The 15768-nt window shown below is 35.8% G+C and overlaps 1 protein-coding gene across 1 annotated transcript in view; it reads left to right on the top strand.

The window, feature by feature from the left end:
- Surf4 (Surfeit locus protein 4) overlaps positions 1–13267 on the top strand; it is a 44356-nt gene extending 31089 nt beyond the window's left edge. The window contains exon 4 of the mRNA XM_090370454.1: positions 12640–13267. Coding sequence (XP_090226580.1) covers positions 12640–13093 — 454 coding nt within the window. The 3' untranslated portion in view covers positions 13094–13267. The remainder of the gene's footprint in view (positions 1–12639) is intronic.
- The last annotated feature ends 2501 nt before the right edge of the window (positions 13268–15768 follow it).

The following is a 15768-nucleotide window of genomic DNA, read 5'->3' as shown; positions in this document are numbered from 1 at the left end:
GACGGTAATAATGAAACCCAAAACTTTCCTAACTGCCATGGAAACCATTCTGCTTTCTCTAAGGACTGTATCCAATGGAAAAGAGAGAAGAACATTCAGAAATATAAAATAGAGAACAAAGTGTCATATCAAGAGGCAAAGAAACACTTTGCAATTCCTACCAAATCATCTACGTACGCCTCAGTTACTCAATGGCTATGCTCAGTATGAACTCAGACTGACTGCTCCATCCCTCCAAATATCTCTATATCTGGTTGGGTGAAATTATTACTTACTTCATTAAAGGAAAAATCTCCCTCCAAATATGCAACCCAAGAAGTAAATACACCTGGTAACAATACCTCCAGATAAGAATCCCAATCAGCAACCGAAAGTACAAACTAAGAGCTCTGAAAGAACTGATACACACCCATTCAGATCTGATACCATGGACACTGATGAAAAGGCGGATGAAAATGACATATTTCTTGAAATTCATCCAGAAGGTGACATTGACATAAGCAGACCAGTCTTCTCAAAGAAGGAAAAAGGAAAAATAGACGGGCGTAAGCAAACTGCTTCACGGAAGTTAGCAGACACTAGTTAAAACCACACAATGGATACAGTTATTCATTGGAATTGTTATGGGCTTCGTGCTAACTTTGACGATTTTTACGATCTCCTGTCTGAATATTTACGATCTCTGAATATAAGCCTGTTGCAGTATGCATTCAAGAAACAAATCTCACAAATGCAATATCTATGACAATTAAGCATTACAATATGTATAGAAAAGATAGAAACTCATCTGATTTAGCTCGTGGAGGAGTAGCACTCATAGTGAACTCTTTGGTGCCCTCTAGACCTATCTCCCTGCAAACATCTTTAGAGGCAATTGCTGTCCATGTCACCTTTGGAATCACAATAACATTAGTCTCATTGTGTCTATCACCAAATCAAACATACACCTTTGCTGATTTAGATAATTTAGTAATGCAAATACCTGCTCCCTTTTGTATTATGGGTGACTGGAATGGCCATCACCCGCTATGGGGTTCTCAACATCTTGACTCCGGAGGACAGATAATTGAAAAAATTTTAGATAAACGTAACTTGACTATTTTAAACACTGGTGCTCACACATACATGCATTTACCATCTGGCTCAAGCTCTGCTATTGATCTTTCAATATGCTCTCCAGTGATATTTCCTCTCATAGACTGGACCATTACTAATAACCTCGTGGTAGCAATCTTTTCCTATCATCTGTACTTTCTGTATAAGTTCTACTCCTCAGAGTAACATTAGGACAACCTGTAAATTTGATAAGGCTAACTGGATGAGTTAGCCTTATCAAGAAATAGCTCACTTAGATACTGTCTTCGTAGCAACCCACACAATTGATTCTGCAGTAAGCTACATTACAGATAAAATAATGAAAGCATCCAAGACTGCTATACCAAAATCATCATCCAAAATCCGGCTTCATCCAAAAATGTGGTGGAATGAAGCATGCAACAGTGCTAAAAAAGAAAGGAACAAATATTGGAATATTTTTTGAAAACATCCAACCACAGCCAACCTCCTACAGTTTAAGAGAGCCAGAGCTAAAGCTCGTCATATAAGACGAGAGAGTAAAAAAGAAGCATGGGCACATTATGCCTCCACCATAAACAGATCCACAGATACTTCTACAATATGGAAAAAAATCAAAAGAATTAATGGTAAATACTCGCAGACAGCTTCTCCTATTTTACTTGTAAAAGGGAAGGAAATTTCTGAACCTATAGAAATTGCCAATGCCTTAGGTACTTCATTTGAAACGCTTTTATCTGTCGCCACATATGAACCAGCATTTCAATTGTTAAAATCCCAGACAGAAAAATACAAACTAAATTTTAATACTACCATCCTTCATTCTTATAATCTGCCTCTGACCATGAATGAATTGCGTAATGCACTTGCACGAGTGAAAAACAGTGCTCCAGGTCCCGATATGATTTATTACACCATGGTCTGTCATTTAAGTGAGGAATCATGAACTGTCCTCTTACAACTGTATAACAAAATTTTCTTAGAGGAGTATTACCCCGCTAGCTGGTGCCATTCTTATGTGCTAGCCTTCCCGACACCCCGCTAGCTGGTGCCATTCTTATGTATTACCCCGCTAGCTGGTGCCATTCTTATGTGCTAGCCTTCCCGAAACCAGGGAAAGATCACACAGATCCCAAAAATTTCCATCCTATTTCTCTAACCAGTTGTCTGGGAAAAACATTGGAAAAAACAATTAACGCTAAACTGACATGGTTTTTAGAGAATCAAAACATTCTAAGTCCAAGTCAGTATGATTTCCGGAGAAAAAGATGTACTCTTGATCTCATTATCAAGGCCGAAACAAATATCCGGAAAGCATTCCTGAGAAATGAACACCTAGTCATGGTATGTGTTGACATCGAAAAAAGCCTTTGATACAACTTGGCGATATTAGATTCTTCAGGACTTGCATAAATCTGGACTTCGGGGTCATCTCCCAAAATTTATTAAGAACTTTCTAGGCAACAGATCCTTTCAGGTCCAATTCTGCTCTTCGTTATCTTGGGCATATGTACAAGAAGAGGGAGCTCCCCAAGGATCAGTGTTGACCGCCCCACTCTTTGCCATTAGGATTGATTCTATTGCCAAGTGCATACCTAACACAGTTGATGCATACTTGTACACTGACGATCTTGCCATGTCATGTCATTCTCAAAATATGAGACTTATTGAAAGACAACTACAAGGCACCATTAACAAAATAGTCTCTTGGGCCAAAAATAATGGATATCGGCTTTCTAAACCAAAAACGACTGCTGTGCACTTCTGTCGCAAACGTTCTTTACATCCTGATCCAGACCTTCAGTTGGATTCTCATTTATTACTTTCCAGCCTGATATTAGATTTCTTGGTTTAATACTTGATAAAAAAATTAAACTTCCTAGAACGGATAAAACATTCGTTCAAGTTGTCTTAGAAAACTAAATCTTCTCAGAGTAATTTCTTCTGTGTCATGGGGCGTAGATCGTTATGTGTTGTTACATCTATATTGCTCACTGATCAGATCCCGGTTAGACTATGGGTCTCCTGCCTATGACTCGGCTAGACCAAGTGTATTGAAATGGCTTGATCTTGTACATCACAGTGCACTAAGAGTTGCACTGGGGGCTTTTCGCACATCACCAATCTTAAGCCTCTATACTGAAGCCTGTGAACCACCATTACACCTTAGGTGAGAAGCTCTGCTACTAAATTATGCAGCCAAAATCAGCAGTCTCCCACATCATCCCATGTGGCAATGCCTCTTCATGCCAAAATAGAGAAATCTCTATCAAACTAAAAGGCGTTACAACAAACCATCTTGCATTATTAGGTTTCAAGCTTTGATCACAAGCTGGGGCCTGAAGTTTTCTAACACTCTTCAGGACACTAGCATGGAAACCCAGCCATGGCAATTGCCTCCGGTACATATTGATAGACATTTTCAGCAATGGGGAAAGAATAACTTTCCCGATATCAGCATTAGACAAATACATATGGCTCACTCCACCGAGTTTAGCAGCTTCATTCAGCTATACACAGATGGATCCAAAACTGGTAATAAAGTTGGCACAGCTGTAGTACTACCAAATGCCACCATCTCCAGACAGCTCCCACCAGAATGCAGTACTTATACCTCAGAGTTATATGGTATTCTACTAGCCCTAGGGAATATAAGAGAAGCCTCGTATGCTAAATCCATCATATATACGGACTCGTTGAGTGCTGTTAATGCTCTACAGTGTAAATCCTTCCCTAGTCATCCTCTGATACAGAAAATTTGGGCACAGTTATTAGCACTTCATGAACGTGGACAGCTCGTAATATTTTGTTGGATCCCTGGACACGTTGGAATCCTAGGAAACGAGCAGGCAGATTTAGTTGCTAAAATTGCTACAAATGTGATGCCTACTAATTTCAGGACTCCTTATAGTGATCATAAGTCCTTTATCAAACAGACATATAAAGAAGTGTGGACACACATGTAGATCAGACAAATAATAAACTTTTTGAAATCAAGAGGGAACCTAAACAGTGGCAATCCAGCCTGAGACGAAACAAAGGAAGAAACCATCCTAGCCAGATTACACATTGGTCATACTTTCCTCACTCATAGCTATCTACTGACAAACAGTGACCCTCCACAATGCAGTAATTGTTTATGCCCACTAACAGTAAAGCATATCATCATAGAATGTCTGCAATATCAAAAAGAACGGAAACCAGCTTTTTCCTCTAATTTTCATAATTGCAATCATTTAAAACTATAGTGTGTCCTAGGAGATTGAGAGAACATGGATGGCATTTTTCTTTTTCTAAAATTTATAAATAAATATCACCTTATCTGAACCATATCACCTGTAAGAAAAATGAAGAAAATATCAGACAGTAATTAGTGCATTATAGCCTAAGTTGCTGATGCACCAATAAATCTAACAAACAACAACAACATCTTTCTAAGAACCAGCTGATCAGTGCTATTAGTACTTCCAAGAAGGACCATCGAAGGAGATGATAGGATCCCACAGTTTTTAGTCAAATGCCTCGGTGTCCCCCTTGTTGAACTGCTACTATAATATTTCTGCCAGTGAAGGGGATTTTCTCATCCAGGGTGTTCTTTACAATAGCTACAGGTTCTATTATGATTAATAAAGGCAACTACAGCCACTTCCCAAGTAACATAAGGGTTGCATTCTGTAGAATGCTGCATAAGTTGAATTTTACTTAAGTCGGAATTTCCCTAAATAAGCATTTAGGAAAATTCTGCACTCGCAGCTGTGCACGCTGAATTTGATAGAAGCAAAAAAGAAATGTTTGATGAACATGTAAATAGAATTATTCAATTTTTTATCTCATGTGCAGGAAAAATTACAAAAGTGTACAAAATTATAAAAATTATAAAATTACAAGTGAGAGGAGACAGGCGTGACATCAGGTAGTTTTACCTTTCGAGCATCATTGCCAGAATTAACTCTCCAGCTGATAAGCATACCTCTGTAGAAGTTGAGAGCTGTGCAGATTTAGAAGGGTTTTTTCCAGCACATCACAAAATTTCTGTGCATTTGCAGAATTGCCACTGGCGACTTCACCGCATACTTTAATGTGGAGACCAGCCTGATGCTTGAACCTATTAAACCACCTGTTGCTTGCCACGAACTTGGTTTGGAGTTTGCCGTACTTATTGTTATCTTAATAAATGCTTCTTGCTTGAATGGCTGTTAGATTCAGGGGCACATGCTTCTGAATCTGATTTTCCATCCATATTATTAATAGCTTTTTTATCTTCGATATAGCACCTGAACGCTGTTTTGTGATCACTGTTGGGGTGGACTGTCCCCGGTGTGAAATACGTTGATCCTTTAACATGTTCTTTTATACGTGCACCATCCCTTAAAATAGTATTCACTGTTGAAGCAGTGAGACCTAATTCCGATCAATGGATGACAAACTTTGTCCTGCTTCGTACTTCTTAATTAATCATCTTCATTTCTAAGTCAATTTTGTTTTGTTTCCTAGCACTGCCAGCGCTTGCACTTTCCATTGGTCACTTTCCCTTCATCATTGTAATAAATAAATAGGAATGAAGAGAAGATTCTTAAAATTTATTTATATTTTTTATGTGATTAAAGATTTCAGTAAAGGGGAAACACCTTTCACCATAATAACTTAAAAACCCACACAATTCCAGTTATTGGGATTATTGCAAATGCAATAAGATCGAGTTTACTACCCATTTATAATTAGATTCACTAACAGAAAAGCCCAATAAACTGGAGAGTGCAAATTGTTTTTATTATTTTCTGGTAGTGATCTCCAGAAATGCGTTTTAGAAAAATATCACAAAGGTGTTCAAAATTGATTCTTATAACGGAACATATGATAACGATGAAAGCTTAGCACAATTTCCATTATAAAAATGACCTTTTAGAGAGATAAAGATTTTAGAGAGAGGTTCTGCGTATGGGTAGCAGTAATCCCAGAGCAACTTATCAACTGTGTGGTATTACACTCTGGGTAGTGGAATGAAAAAGACCTGTGGGGGGGGGATTGTGCAGTCAGTTATCAAATTCTCTGATTAGTGCAGATATGATTCCAGGAGAGCTCATGGTATTTTGTCAGTGATATACAGAAACTTTTCTGTACAGGTATAAGGAAGTGATTATCTTTTTGTACAAGGCCATGGTAGGCTGCATCTTGAGTACTGTATACAGGTCTGGAGGTCTCACTTTAGAAAGGATGTAGATCTGCTGGAACAGGTGCAGAGAAGTCCAACCAGAATAGTGAAGGGAACAAAAGGGTGGTCTTACCTAGATAGGCTTCCATTCTGCAAATTGCAGCTTCTGAAGACTAGGCACCTGTAGGGTGATCTGATTGAGGTGCTTCAATCCTTGAATGGATTGAGTAAGCTGAATGTTAATGACATGCTTCCTCTTGCCGAGACTGCACACATGCGGGAGTATAAATTCAAGTTGAGGAAAGGTGGTTGCAAGATATATATGCAGAGGTTTGCTTTCATCCAGTGGGTGGTTGATTATTGAACAGGCTTCCATCTTCGTTGAGGAAGTGGATGGGTTGAATAAATTGAAGGAAGAACTAAATAAATTCTTGGTGGGTGTGGATCATCTAATTCCTCATGTGTGTTTTTTTTTTTTTTTTTTTTTTTTTTTGGGCTTATGCTATATAAGCTTGCTTTCTTGCATCATTTTCCCCTACTGCTAATACTTATACATTCTGTGCAGTTTCATACACTTTAATAAATTTGTCAAATAATGATAATTAAAAAAAAAAATACAAGGATAGTGAAATCAAAGTTTTATTTCCATTTATGCTATTCTTTGATATAGTTTCATTATACTGTAGCTTAAAAAATATAATTTTAATCTTAGTAGTTATTTAAAAAATAATTTGTGACTGAGTTTACATGGATATTTTAAAAGCACTACTGCAACCTGGAATTAGTTATTTCTCATTCAGTTTTCTGCAGTTGGTCAGTAATATTATAAGGGTTATTAAAATGAAATATTGTATTCATAACTGTCTGATAAAGATAAGAGTATTGATTTTTGTAAGGGAAATTGATGGCTTAACATTATTTGAATTCTATTCAGTGGGAACAGTTTTAATGCATACAAATGGTAAAAGGGAACTGTTCAAAGAAATAATTCTAGAGGAAGCCAACATTTTATACCTTTTAAAGTGTTGTTGTTCGAGGTGGATGACTAATGAATTGATGAAGTTAGTAACAGTAAAGATGGTTGCATGAGTTGATTTTAAATTAGCAAGACACACTTAACACTATGAAAAATGCATATTAATAGGTAATCAAGTTGGTAAGAAATGGTAAGGCAGCCTCTAAAATGGCCATTGATAAAGAGGACAAAAGAGCAATAATAAAGAATTATTCTCCACATGGAGAATCTTTCTCCACCAGGAGAAAGAAACTTAACCATATTGGCCCACTATAGGATAGCTTTGATAATATCATTGTTGACCATAAATAGATAGCTGATGAACTGAATCATCTTCGTCAATATTTACATGTGAGCATACATTTAGACTTGACAGCAGTATTGGCCCAGATAACAGTTATGAGGAATTAGATGATTGTGTGAAATGGAATTGGAAGAGAAATTTTTATTATCACGAAAGGGTCTGGTGTACTGGGGTCCATAGTTAAGAAAAATACAGTCTAATCCAGTGAATGTATTTAATAACACAATTGTATTGTATAAGATTGTACAATCTTATTGTATTTATTGTGTTACTTTCACTGGATTATACTGTATTTTTCTTAGAAATTTTTATATTTGAAAATGAAAAAAGGCATAAGGAGCTGATCCAGTGATATTAAAGGAAATAACAGGCCAAAAACTCATATCTACAAATATCTGTGCTTCTTTGGATTCATGTGAAGTTCCAGCATCGAAATGTGTAAATGTGCAAGTTTAAAAGTTTAATTTACAAACGTGGTTCCAAGGATGGACTGAGTACTTACAGACATATAAATTTAACTTTTGTGGTAGGAAAAATTGTGGAATCTACCATTAAAGATATTCTGCAGGATCATCCGAACAGAAAGAGAATTACATAAGAACCTCATTTGTATATCCCCTCTAATAAGGAAGAATTTCTCTAATTCTTTCTTAAATTTATTCAAACTACCCACTTTCACAACACCAGATGGTAGTTTGTTTCCAACAATCAATTACCTTCTTTGAAAGCAAATTTTCACATATCTATCCTACAACCATTTAACTTTGTGTGCTATTAAATAAGGGGGGATATTAATTAATTAATAAGATGCCCATTATTAATTAAATAATGGAAATATCATTTTTCTTTTGCAGGTGGAAAAAGCTACAGAATATACTTGAATTAATGAAGAATAGTTGTGGAATGGATATAAGAAAATTCTCTTTTAAATTATCAACTTTATAGAACTGGAGAGCTTATGTAAATTACATTTGCTGCTACTTATATTTGCAAGGGTCCTTTATATGTGCCTTATAGATGTTTGCACAGGGCCGGGTAACACAAATGATGTTCGGGCTCAGTTTGGTTACATATAACCGTAATGAATTGTTATTTCCAAAAAGTTGGACTATTTCTTATATACAGGGTGTCTCAAAAATACATGGCATAACTTTAGGAATGAGTTCCTCATATGTAGACAATAAAAATATTTTATATCAATGTAGTTCCGGAAATGCTTGGTTTCTGAGTTTTGAAGGTCTGTCTATGACACTTAACTGTTCACATCACCTTATAGTAATTGTTGAAAATGTCCACCATCTACCTGAATACAGGCCTCACATCGACGTCTCATGGACTCGCAAAGACAATGCCAAATTCCTGGCATGTTTCGTATTGTCTCACAACCTGCCACAATTCGATTGCGGAGAGTTTCCACATCAGCTAGCGGAGTTGAATACACCAATGACTTTAAATGGCTCTACAAGAAGAAATCTAGTGGGTTTAAATCAGTGAGCATGGAGGTCAGGCAGTTGGTCCACCCCTCTACTTCAGGAGTCGTAGATCTTGGTCGTCCTCTGTCGGCAGCACGAGGTGTAAAGGTCCCATGTTCACAAAGGTGGCAATGGATGCCTACAAACGTTTTCCTGTCTGGACATCTTCGTTCTGACAACCTTTCGTGGTACAAACGATGAGCCTCCAGAGCATTGCCGTCTGCCAAACCGTACATAAAGTGCATATCTGCTTGCTCCTGATTTGAATGGAAAACCACCAGATTCTGTCAGTACCTTGTGATGAAGGAAATCACCTGTGGGAGATGAGACATTCCGGTTAATAACTTGGGAACCAAGCATTTCCGGAACTATGTTGATATAAATATTTTTATTGTCTACATATTAGGAACTCATTCCTGAAGTTATGCCGTCTATTTTTGAGACACCCTGTGTATATATATATATATTTATATATTTTTTTTATTATTATTTTTTTTTTAATGTTTTGTTATGCATTTAAATTCTTAAAGGTTTTTTAGGAAAAAATGTATTAGTTGTCTTGTTGACACTTAATCGACCAGTAAGGCACACTTTGCCAATGTCTCCAAAATTCACTGAACTTTATGCTCTTTTGTGGAAATGACCCAGTTTCTATTTTTGTTCAGTAAAGTAGCCTTTACCCTTAAGCAGGCATAGTTGCAATTTACATTATATCAAGGGTATATAAGTTATTATGTCCCCTGACAATGGGTTCCTTTTTAGTTGTATGTGTACGGTATACAGTATTTATTAAAAGTGTGATACCGTTAATCCCTTGTTCTACTACATCTGAGATTTTGGGTTGACCTACTTTCAATTCTAAGAACATTCACTTGTAGCACTTTCTGACTGCTTCTTTGCTATATCCAATATGACCAGTAATTTAGAAATACAGGTTACAGGTAAGGGGAATGCTTACATATCATTCAAACAGTGAGAATTGCCAGTGACAGAAGTGGCAGTCAGTTCTAATTTTTTAATTTAAGTAGAGGTGGATATCGATATTTGTTTTGGAATTATATTAAATTGAAAATTTATTTTCTTTTTTATATAATTAATATTGATAATTATTTTGGATAATTATTATTGTTATATAATTATTAATATTGAATTTTTAATTTGAAAGTTTATTTTTTTTATTATTATGAAACTTCAAAGTAATGCTGGCAATTTTATTTATATAAGAAGTTTCAATCTGGGTGGAATAAAAATCAGTACTGGAAATCGGTTCTTTGAAAAAAAATAAAATAAAATTCAGGCTGTCTAGACTTCGGGCTCTGGTCGGGCCAGGTAAAAATAAAAAATTTAGGCCCATGCAGACTTCTAGTGCCCTGGGGCAATGGAACAAGTAGGCACTGCTTTTTAATAAATGGAAGGGATTTCGTCTGTGAAGAATGATCACTCCGAGTAACACTGGCAGCTGTTGTTTGTAGTGTTCTAACACTAACTGGTGCATTTGAACAAGATTCAGAATCCACATCACTTAAATACAATTATATTTCAGTATTATATGACGTATTATAAAGAACTAATTTAGTGTCATTGGCTTTAATGTACTATTGCTCTTCCTTTTCAATCCTGATATCCCAGGCTGTGGATCCCTTTAGGGTAATAACTCTTTAGAGTGAAATTTTATAACAAAACACTTTTTACATAATATTTTATCAGTAGGACACATTAAGGATGATTTCTTCCACCCCTGCCCAAAATCTAAAGAATTAAAATTCAGTAGGCATAATCTTCAAAAAATTTTACCTATTCTTCTTGTGGAAAATGCTAAACTAGACAAAATAACTTCAACATAAGCAAAGAACATGAAACTGTGAACTGAGTATACAGCTTTTATAGTGCTCTGCCCTCTAGACAGTGCATTGACAGCTAAGCAAAATCCTAGCTCTAATGCAAATAGCCCATGGTTCAGTCAGTGTGTAGCTAACAAACAGTTTTTTTTTTTTGTCTGGTGCAGCATAAGCCATAGGCTTTCTTGCACCATGCAGCCATTACTAATACTAGTTGTTAATTTCACATGCTTTTACTTTTATAGTGCTGTTTATTGACCGCATGGATGGATGCATATTTGCATTAAAGTGCAAAATTGTTTTTATTCAAGTTTGTGTTCTGGCAGCCAGTATGTTAATGGAGGGTTATAGGGTGGAGGGTTTTATTTTATTTTATTATAATTATTTTTTAAGTTTATGCTGTTGCTAATGCCAACTGTTATATATTGGTATTTTTAAAAAATATAAAAATGGAACTATCAAAACATTTATAAATAATCAATAAAATCAAATATCAAGACATTTTAACATCTAAATGTCTTGATATTTGATTTTATTGATTTTTTTTTTTCTTGGACTGATGGACAGTGCAGTACACTGTAAAGATAAAATGCCTTTGTTCTCAATTGTAATGGTTAGTTTATAAAAAAAAAATATTTTTGTATTGTAATCCAAACTTTTTTTATAGAAAATTCCACCTATAAGTCTCTCAAACCTCTTCATTGATACTTTATTATAGATGAATAAACCATTTTAAATGCATTAGGTTATTTCATAAGTATAATATGAATATAGCAGAAAAAGATTTTTGCTATGGAAAAAATCTTTTTCTTGCATGATTGGCTTCAGAGTAATAATGGAATTGTTTAAAAATGCTAGTATTAGCTAGGAAGTGTCAACTTCGACCACCTGTCTCTTCATTTTGCCAGCAATTATACATATTTTGTTCTGAAACTTTCATGGTTTACTTGAAAATACCAAAGGTCTCACTAGAGTAGGACAGTTTCTGTTATTGCTGTAAAATATATGGTGTTCACTATGTGCTTCCCCCCCACTCATGTGTGTACTATCACATTAAACACTTATAGCTTGCCAATGAATAGATATCTCTTATTTGCATTCTTTAGCCTTGCAGTAACACCTATAGGCTTTATGAAAATGAAGTTGCCCATAATAATAGTAATTTTTAAATTTAAGTTTTAAAAACAAAAGATGTTAATACGTCTTTGTTTCAACACTGAAGATGTTGAATACATATAAATATTTTTCATTTGTTTTTTCTGATTTTATGGCTGATATTTATTTTTTTAAGAAACTTTTTTTTTTTTTCATAGTGTCAATCCCATTCCATTTTAGAAAATTTTCTGCTACTCTCTTGTGGAACTCATTTTGATGAATGGACTGCAACATAAACAACCAAATAAAAACTGTTCTTCTAAGTTGTTTACGAATATTTTGTTTACGACTATTCCATCTGCTCTCCATGAAACACGAGAGCAGAAGATTGAAGTTTTTCTAAACATTGTTGGGCAAGTGATAAACTTGTTGGGACATATGCTGCATGACTGCTAGTAGTCATGCTAAGCATTGTACATGCCCTTTTTCTTGGTGCAGCATGCATATAGTTATTAGTATAAACTTTGATAGCTTCCATTCAATATAGTATGTTTTACTAAGTTTCTTTATTATAGGCCTAAAGTTGTAGAGCTACTTTTGATTTGCCTTTTTATTGTTATATGATTATTATTATTTGTGAATATGTTTTTTTAAATATTGAATTTAATTTTTTTAAAATTCTTTTGCAGAAACTTGTCATTAGTAGGGGCACTGTTACTCTTGTTAGCAGAAAGCAGAGTTGAAGGAAAAAGTTTATTTGCTGGCATTCCTAACCTTGGAGACAACAAACCTAAGAATTATTTACAATTAACAGGTCGCATTCTCTTGGTGTTCATGTTCATGACAGTGCTTAGATTAGAGTTGTCTTTTGTCCAGGTTATGCAAAATATTGTTGCTTCAGCCCTAATGGTCCTTGTTACAATTGGATTCAAGACAAAATTATCTGCTCTCGTTCTTGTTGCTTGGCTAACTTGTCTCAACTTCTATAGTAATGCCTGGTGGAGTGTGCCATCCTATAAGCCAATGAGAGACTTTTTGAAATACGATTTCTTTCAGACCATGTCTGTTATTGGTGGCCTCTTGATGGTAGTGTCTCTGGGACCTGGTGGAGTTAGTATGGATGAACACAAGAAGAAGTGGTAAAAATCTTTGAAACAACGGGATTACAAAGAATAAAATCATGAAAATACTTTTTTAAAGAATGTGCATACTGCTTGTGGATGAAGACATGTTAACTTTCCCAGCTGTAATAGAAATTAGTAATATTTCACATATTGTTTTAACTTTCTGAGTTATTGGTCTAAATCCACTAGCAGTTTGCACACTTTTTTTTTTTTTTTTTTTTTTTTTTGTTGTTTTTTTTTTTTCCTTTTGGTATCTGCAGCAGTGTTTCATTATAGCCTTGTTTAATGTATTGTGGAGACATTTTAATTGTTATAAACTTAAAGGTTTATACCATCTGGACAATTACCTAGGATTCTTGCTCTTAGTGTATCTACATAAACCAGAATATACAAAAATTTCCTCTACAGAATACTTTTGACACATTAATACATATTAATACACATTATTAATAGGTAAAATCTTTTGATATATTAATACATCAGAAGACAGGGAGGGTACTACTACTCTTGTTACAATTTTGGATTTGCATTGGCAGTTCTTATGTTTATTGGTCATCTTTTAAAACTGATTATTTACCATTGGCAGATGGGTTAATCTTAATTGTTTATATTCATTTATCTTTAACATTGTCCTTTGAGAAACTCATTTTTGAAACAACAGAGCTAGTTGGTTTGCTTCTACACATGAAATTGTTATTCACAATCGCTTTAATTTTACTTAAAGAAATTGCATGGTTTGATGGATAAGAGAGAAGCAAAAAAAAAAAAAAAACAAGACTAGTTTTTTGTTCATGCTCTCTTGTCATCTAGCCTAGAATAATCGTAAATAAGGGTGGAGAGCTAAAATTTCAATTTTGTTACTTCACCACCAATAAAGATTTTTTTTTTTTTTTTTTTTTTTGCAAAAGAGAAATACACTAATGAGCCAAAACATTATGACCAGCAAGTCGCAATGCGAATTGAAGCAACTGCAGGTGAACTATGTGTGTGCGCGGGTCGGGATACGGTATAAAAAACATCTGATACTGAGCTCCGTTATTCAGTATTATACTCTTGTTCTTCAGGTGAGAAAGGCAGTGGACTTAAGCGAGTTTGACAAAGGCCAAATTGTAATGGCCAGACAACTGGGTCAAAGCATATCCAAAACGGCACAGCTGGCGGAATGCTCACGGTCAGCCGTGGTTAGTACCTACTGAAAGTGGTCTGGAGGGGGGAACCCACGAACCGCCGGTGAGGTGTTGGACGACCACTGCTCATCGATGTACGTGGAAACAGAAGGGCGACTGTGGCGCAACTCGCCGGTAATTGGAATGCTGGTGACGGGAGTAATGTCACAACACACAGTACATGTACATCGAACCCTGCTGAAAATGGGGCTGTGTAGCCGCAGGCTGCTCCGAGTGACATGTTAACCACGGTTCACCAACGACAGCGCCTACAATGAGCATGCGAGCATCGAACCTGGACCTTGAATGATTGGAAGAAGGTTGTCTGGTCCGATTAATCACGTTTCCTGTTGCACTATGTGGACGGACGGGTATGAGTGTGTCGTTTACCTGGGGAAGTGATGCCGCCCGGATGCACCATGGGATGAAAACAAGCCGGTAGCAGTGGTGTCATGCTTTGGGTGATGTTCTGCTGTGATACCCTGGGTCCAGTCATCCATGTGCCAGGCACTCTGACATCTACTACCTACCTAAACATCATTGCTGACCAGGTACACCCTTTCGTGTCAAAGGTCTTCCCCTCTGGCAGTGTTGTCTTTCAACAGGATAATGCTCCATGCCACACTGCCCGGATTGTTCGAGACTGGTTTGCGGAACATGAGGAAGACTTCCACGTATTGCCCTGGCCTCCAAATTCCCCAGACATCAATCCCATCAAGCATCTGTGGTTTGTGTTGGAACAGCAACTCTGATCTGCAACATCTCAACCACGGACCTCACAGGAGTTATAGGATCTGCTGGTTACGTGTTGGTACCAGATACCACAAACACATTTAGAAATCTCGTAGTATCCATTCCTTGCTGGGTATGAGCTGTTTTGGCTGCACGTGGAGGACCAACATCTGTTAGGTAAGTGGTCATAATGTTTTGGCTCATCTGTGTATATAAATATTAAAAATTATTTGCTGCATTCCATTTTTAGATGCTGAGCTGTAACAAAATGTTAAAGATGATATTTATGATACTACATTACACATGTTGCATAAATGCAAGTTCATTAAAATTATTTCCTCAAAGTGCTAGTATTTTAGTAACTACCAAAAGTTTTTGAAGGTTTTAAATGTATTGATTTAATTTTTTTTATTATTATTAATAAAAATATATTTGAAAATTAATAGTTATAAGTGACTTTTATAGTAAAGAGCATGAAAATAAGACATGTGAAGCATTTTACATGCCCTTTTTCTTGGGGTTAACTGAAAAAAAAGGAGGTTATTTAGTATGCCACTAAACCTGAAGCAGCTTTATAATTTATATCAAGGTTATTCATAAAGATTAAGATGAATATATTAAAATAGGAATTTACAAAGATATAAAAACCTTTCGTTCCAGAAACTGAAATATTTTTTACTTGTGATGATTATGGTCCTTGCTTCAGTTTTTTTTTTTCTTTTGTTTGTGAGGCCTCTGTTGGCTGTTTCGATAATATACTCCCTTCTTCTATAGAGCAACTTTTTGCCAAAGGTTA

The sequence above is a fragment of the Mastigoproctus giganteus genome, chromosome 3 (genome assembly GCF_048544385.1).
Source record: "Mastigoproctus giganteus isolate SK-2022 chromosome 3, ASM4854438v1, whole genome shotgun sequence".
NCBI classification, from domain to species: Eukaryota; Metazoa; Arthropoda; class Arachnida; order Uropygi; family Thelyphonidae; genus Mastigoproctus; species Mastigoproctus giganteus.
This window is presented reverse-complemented; position numbering and strand designations above follow the sequence as displayed.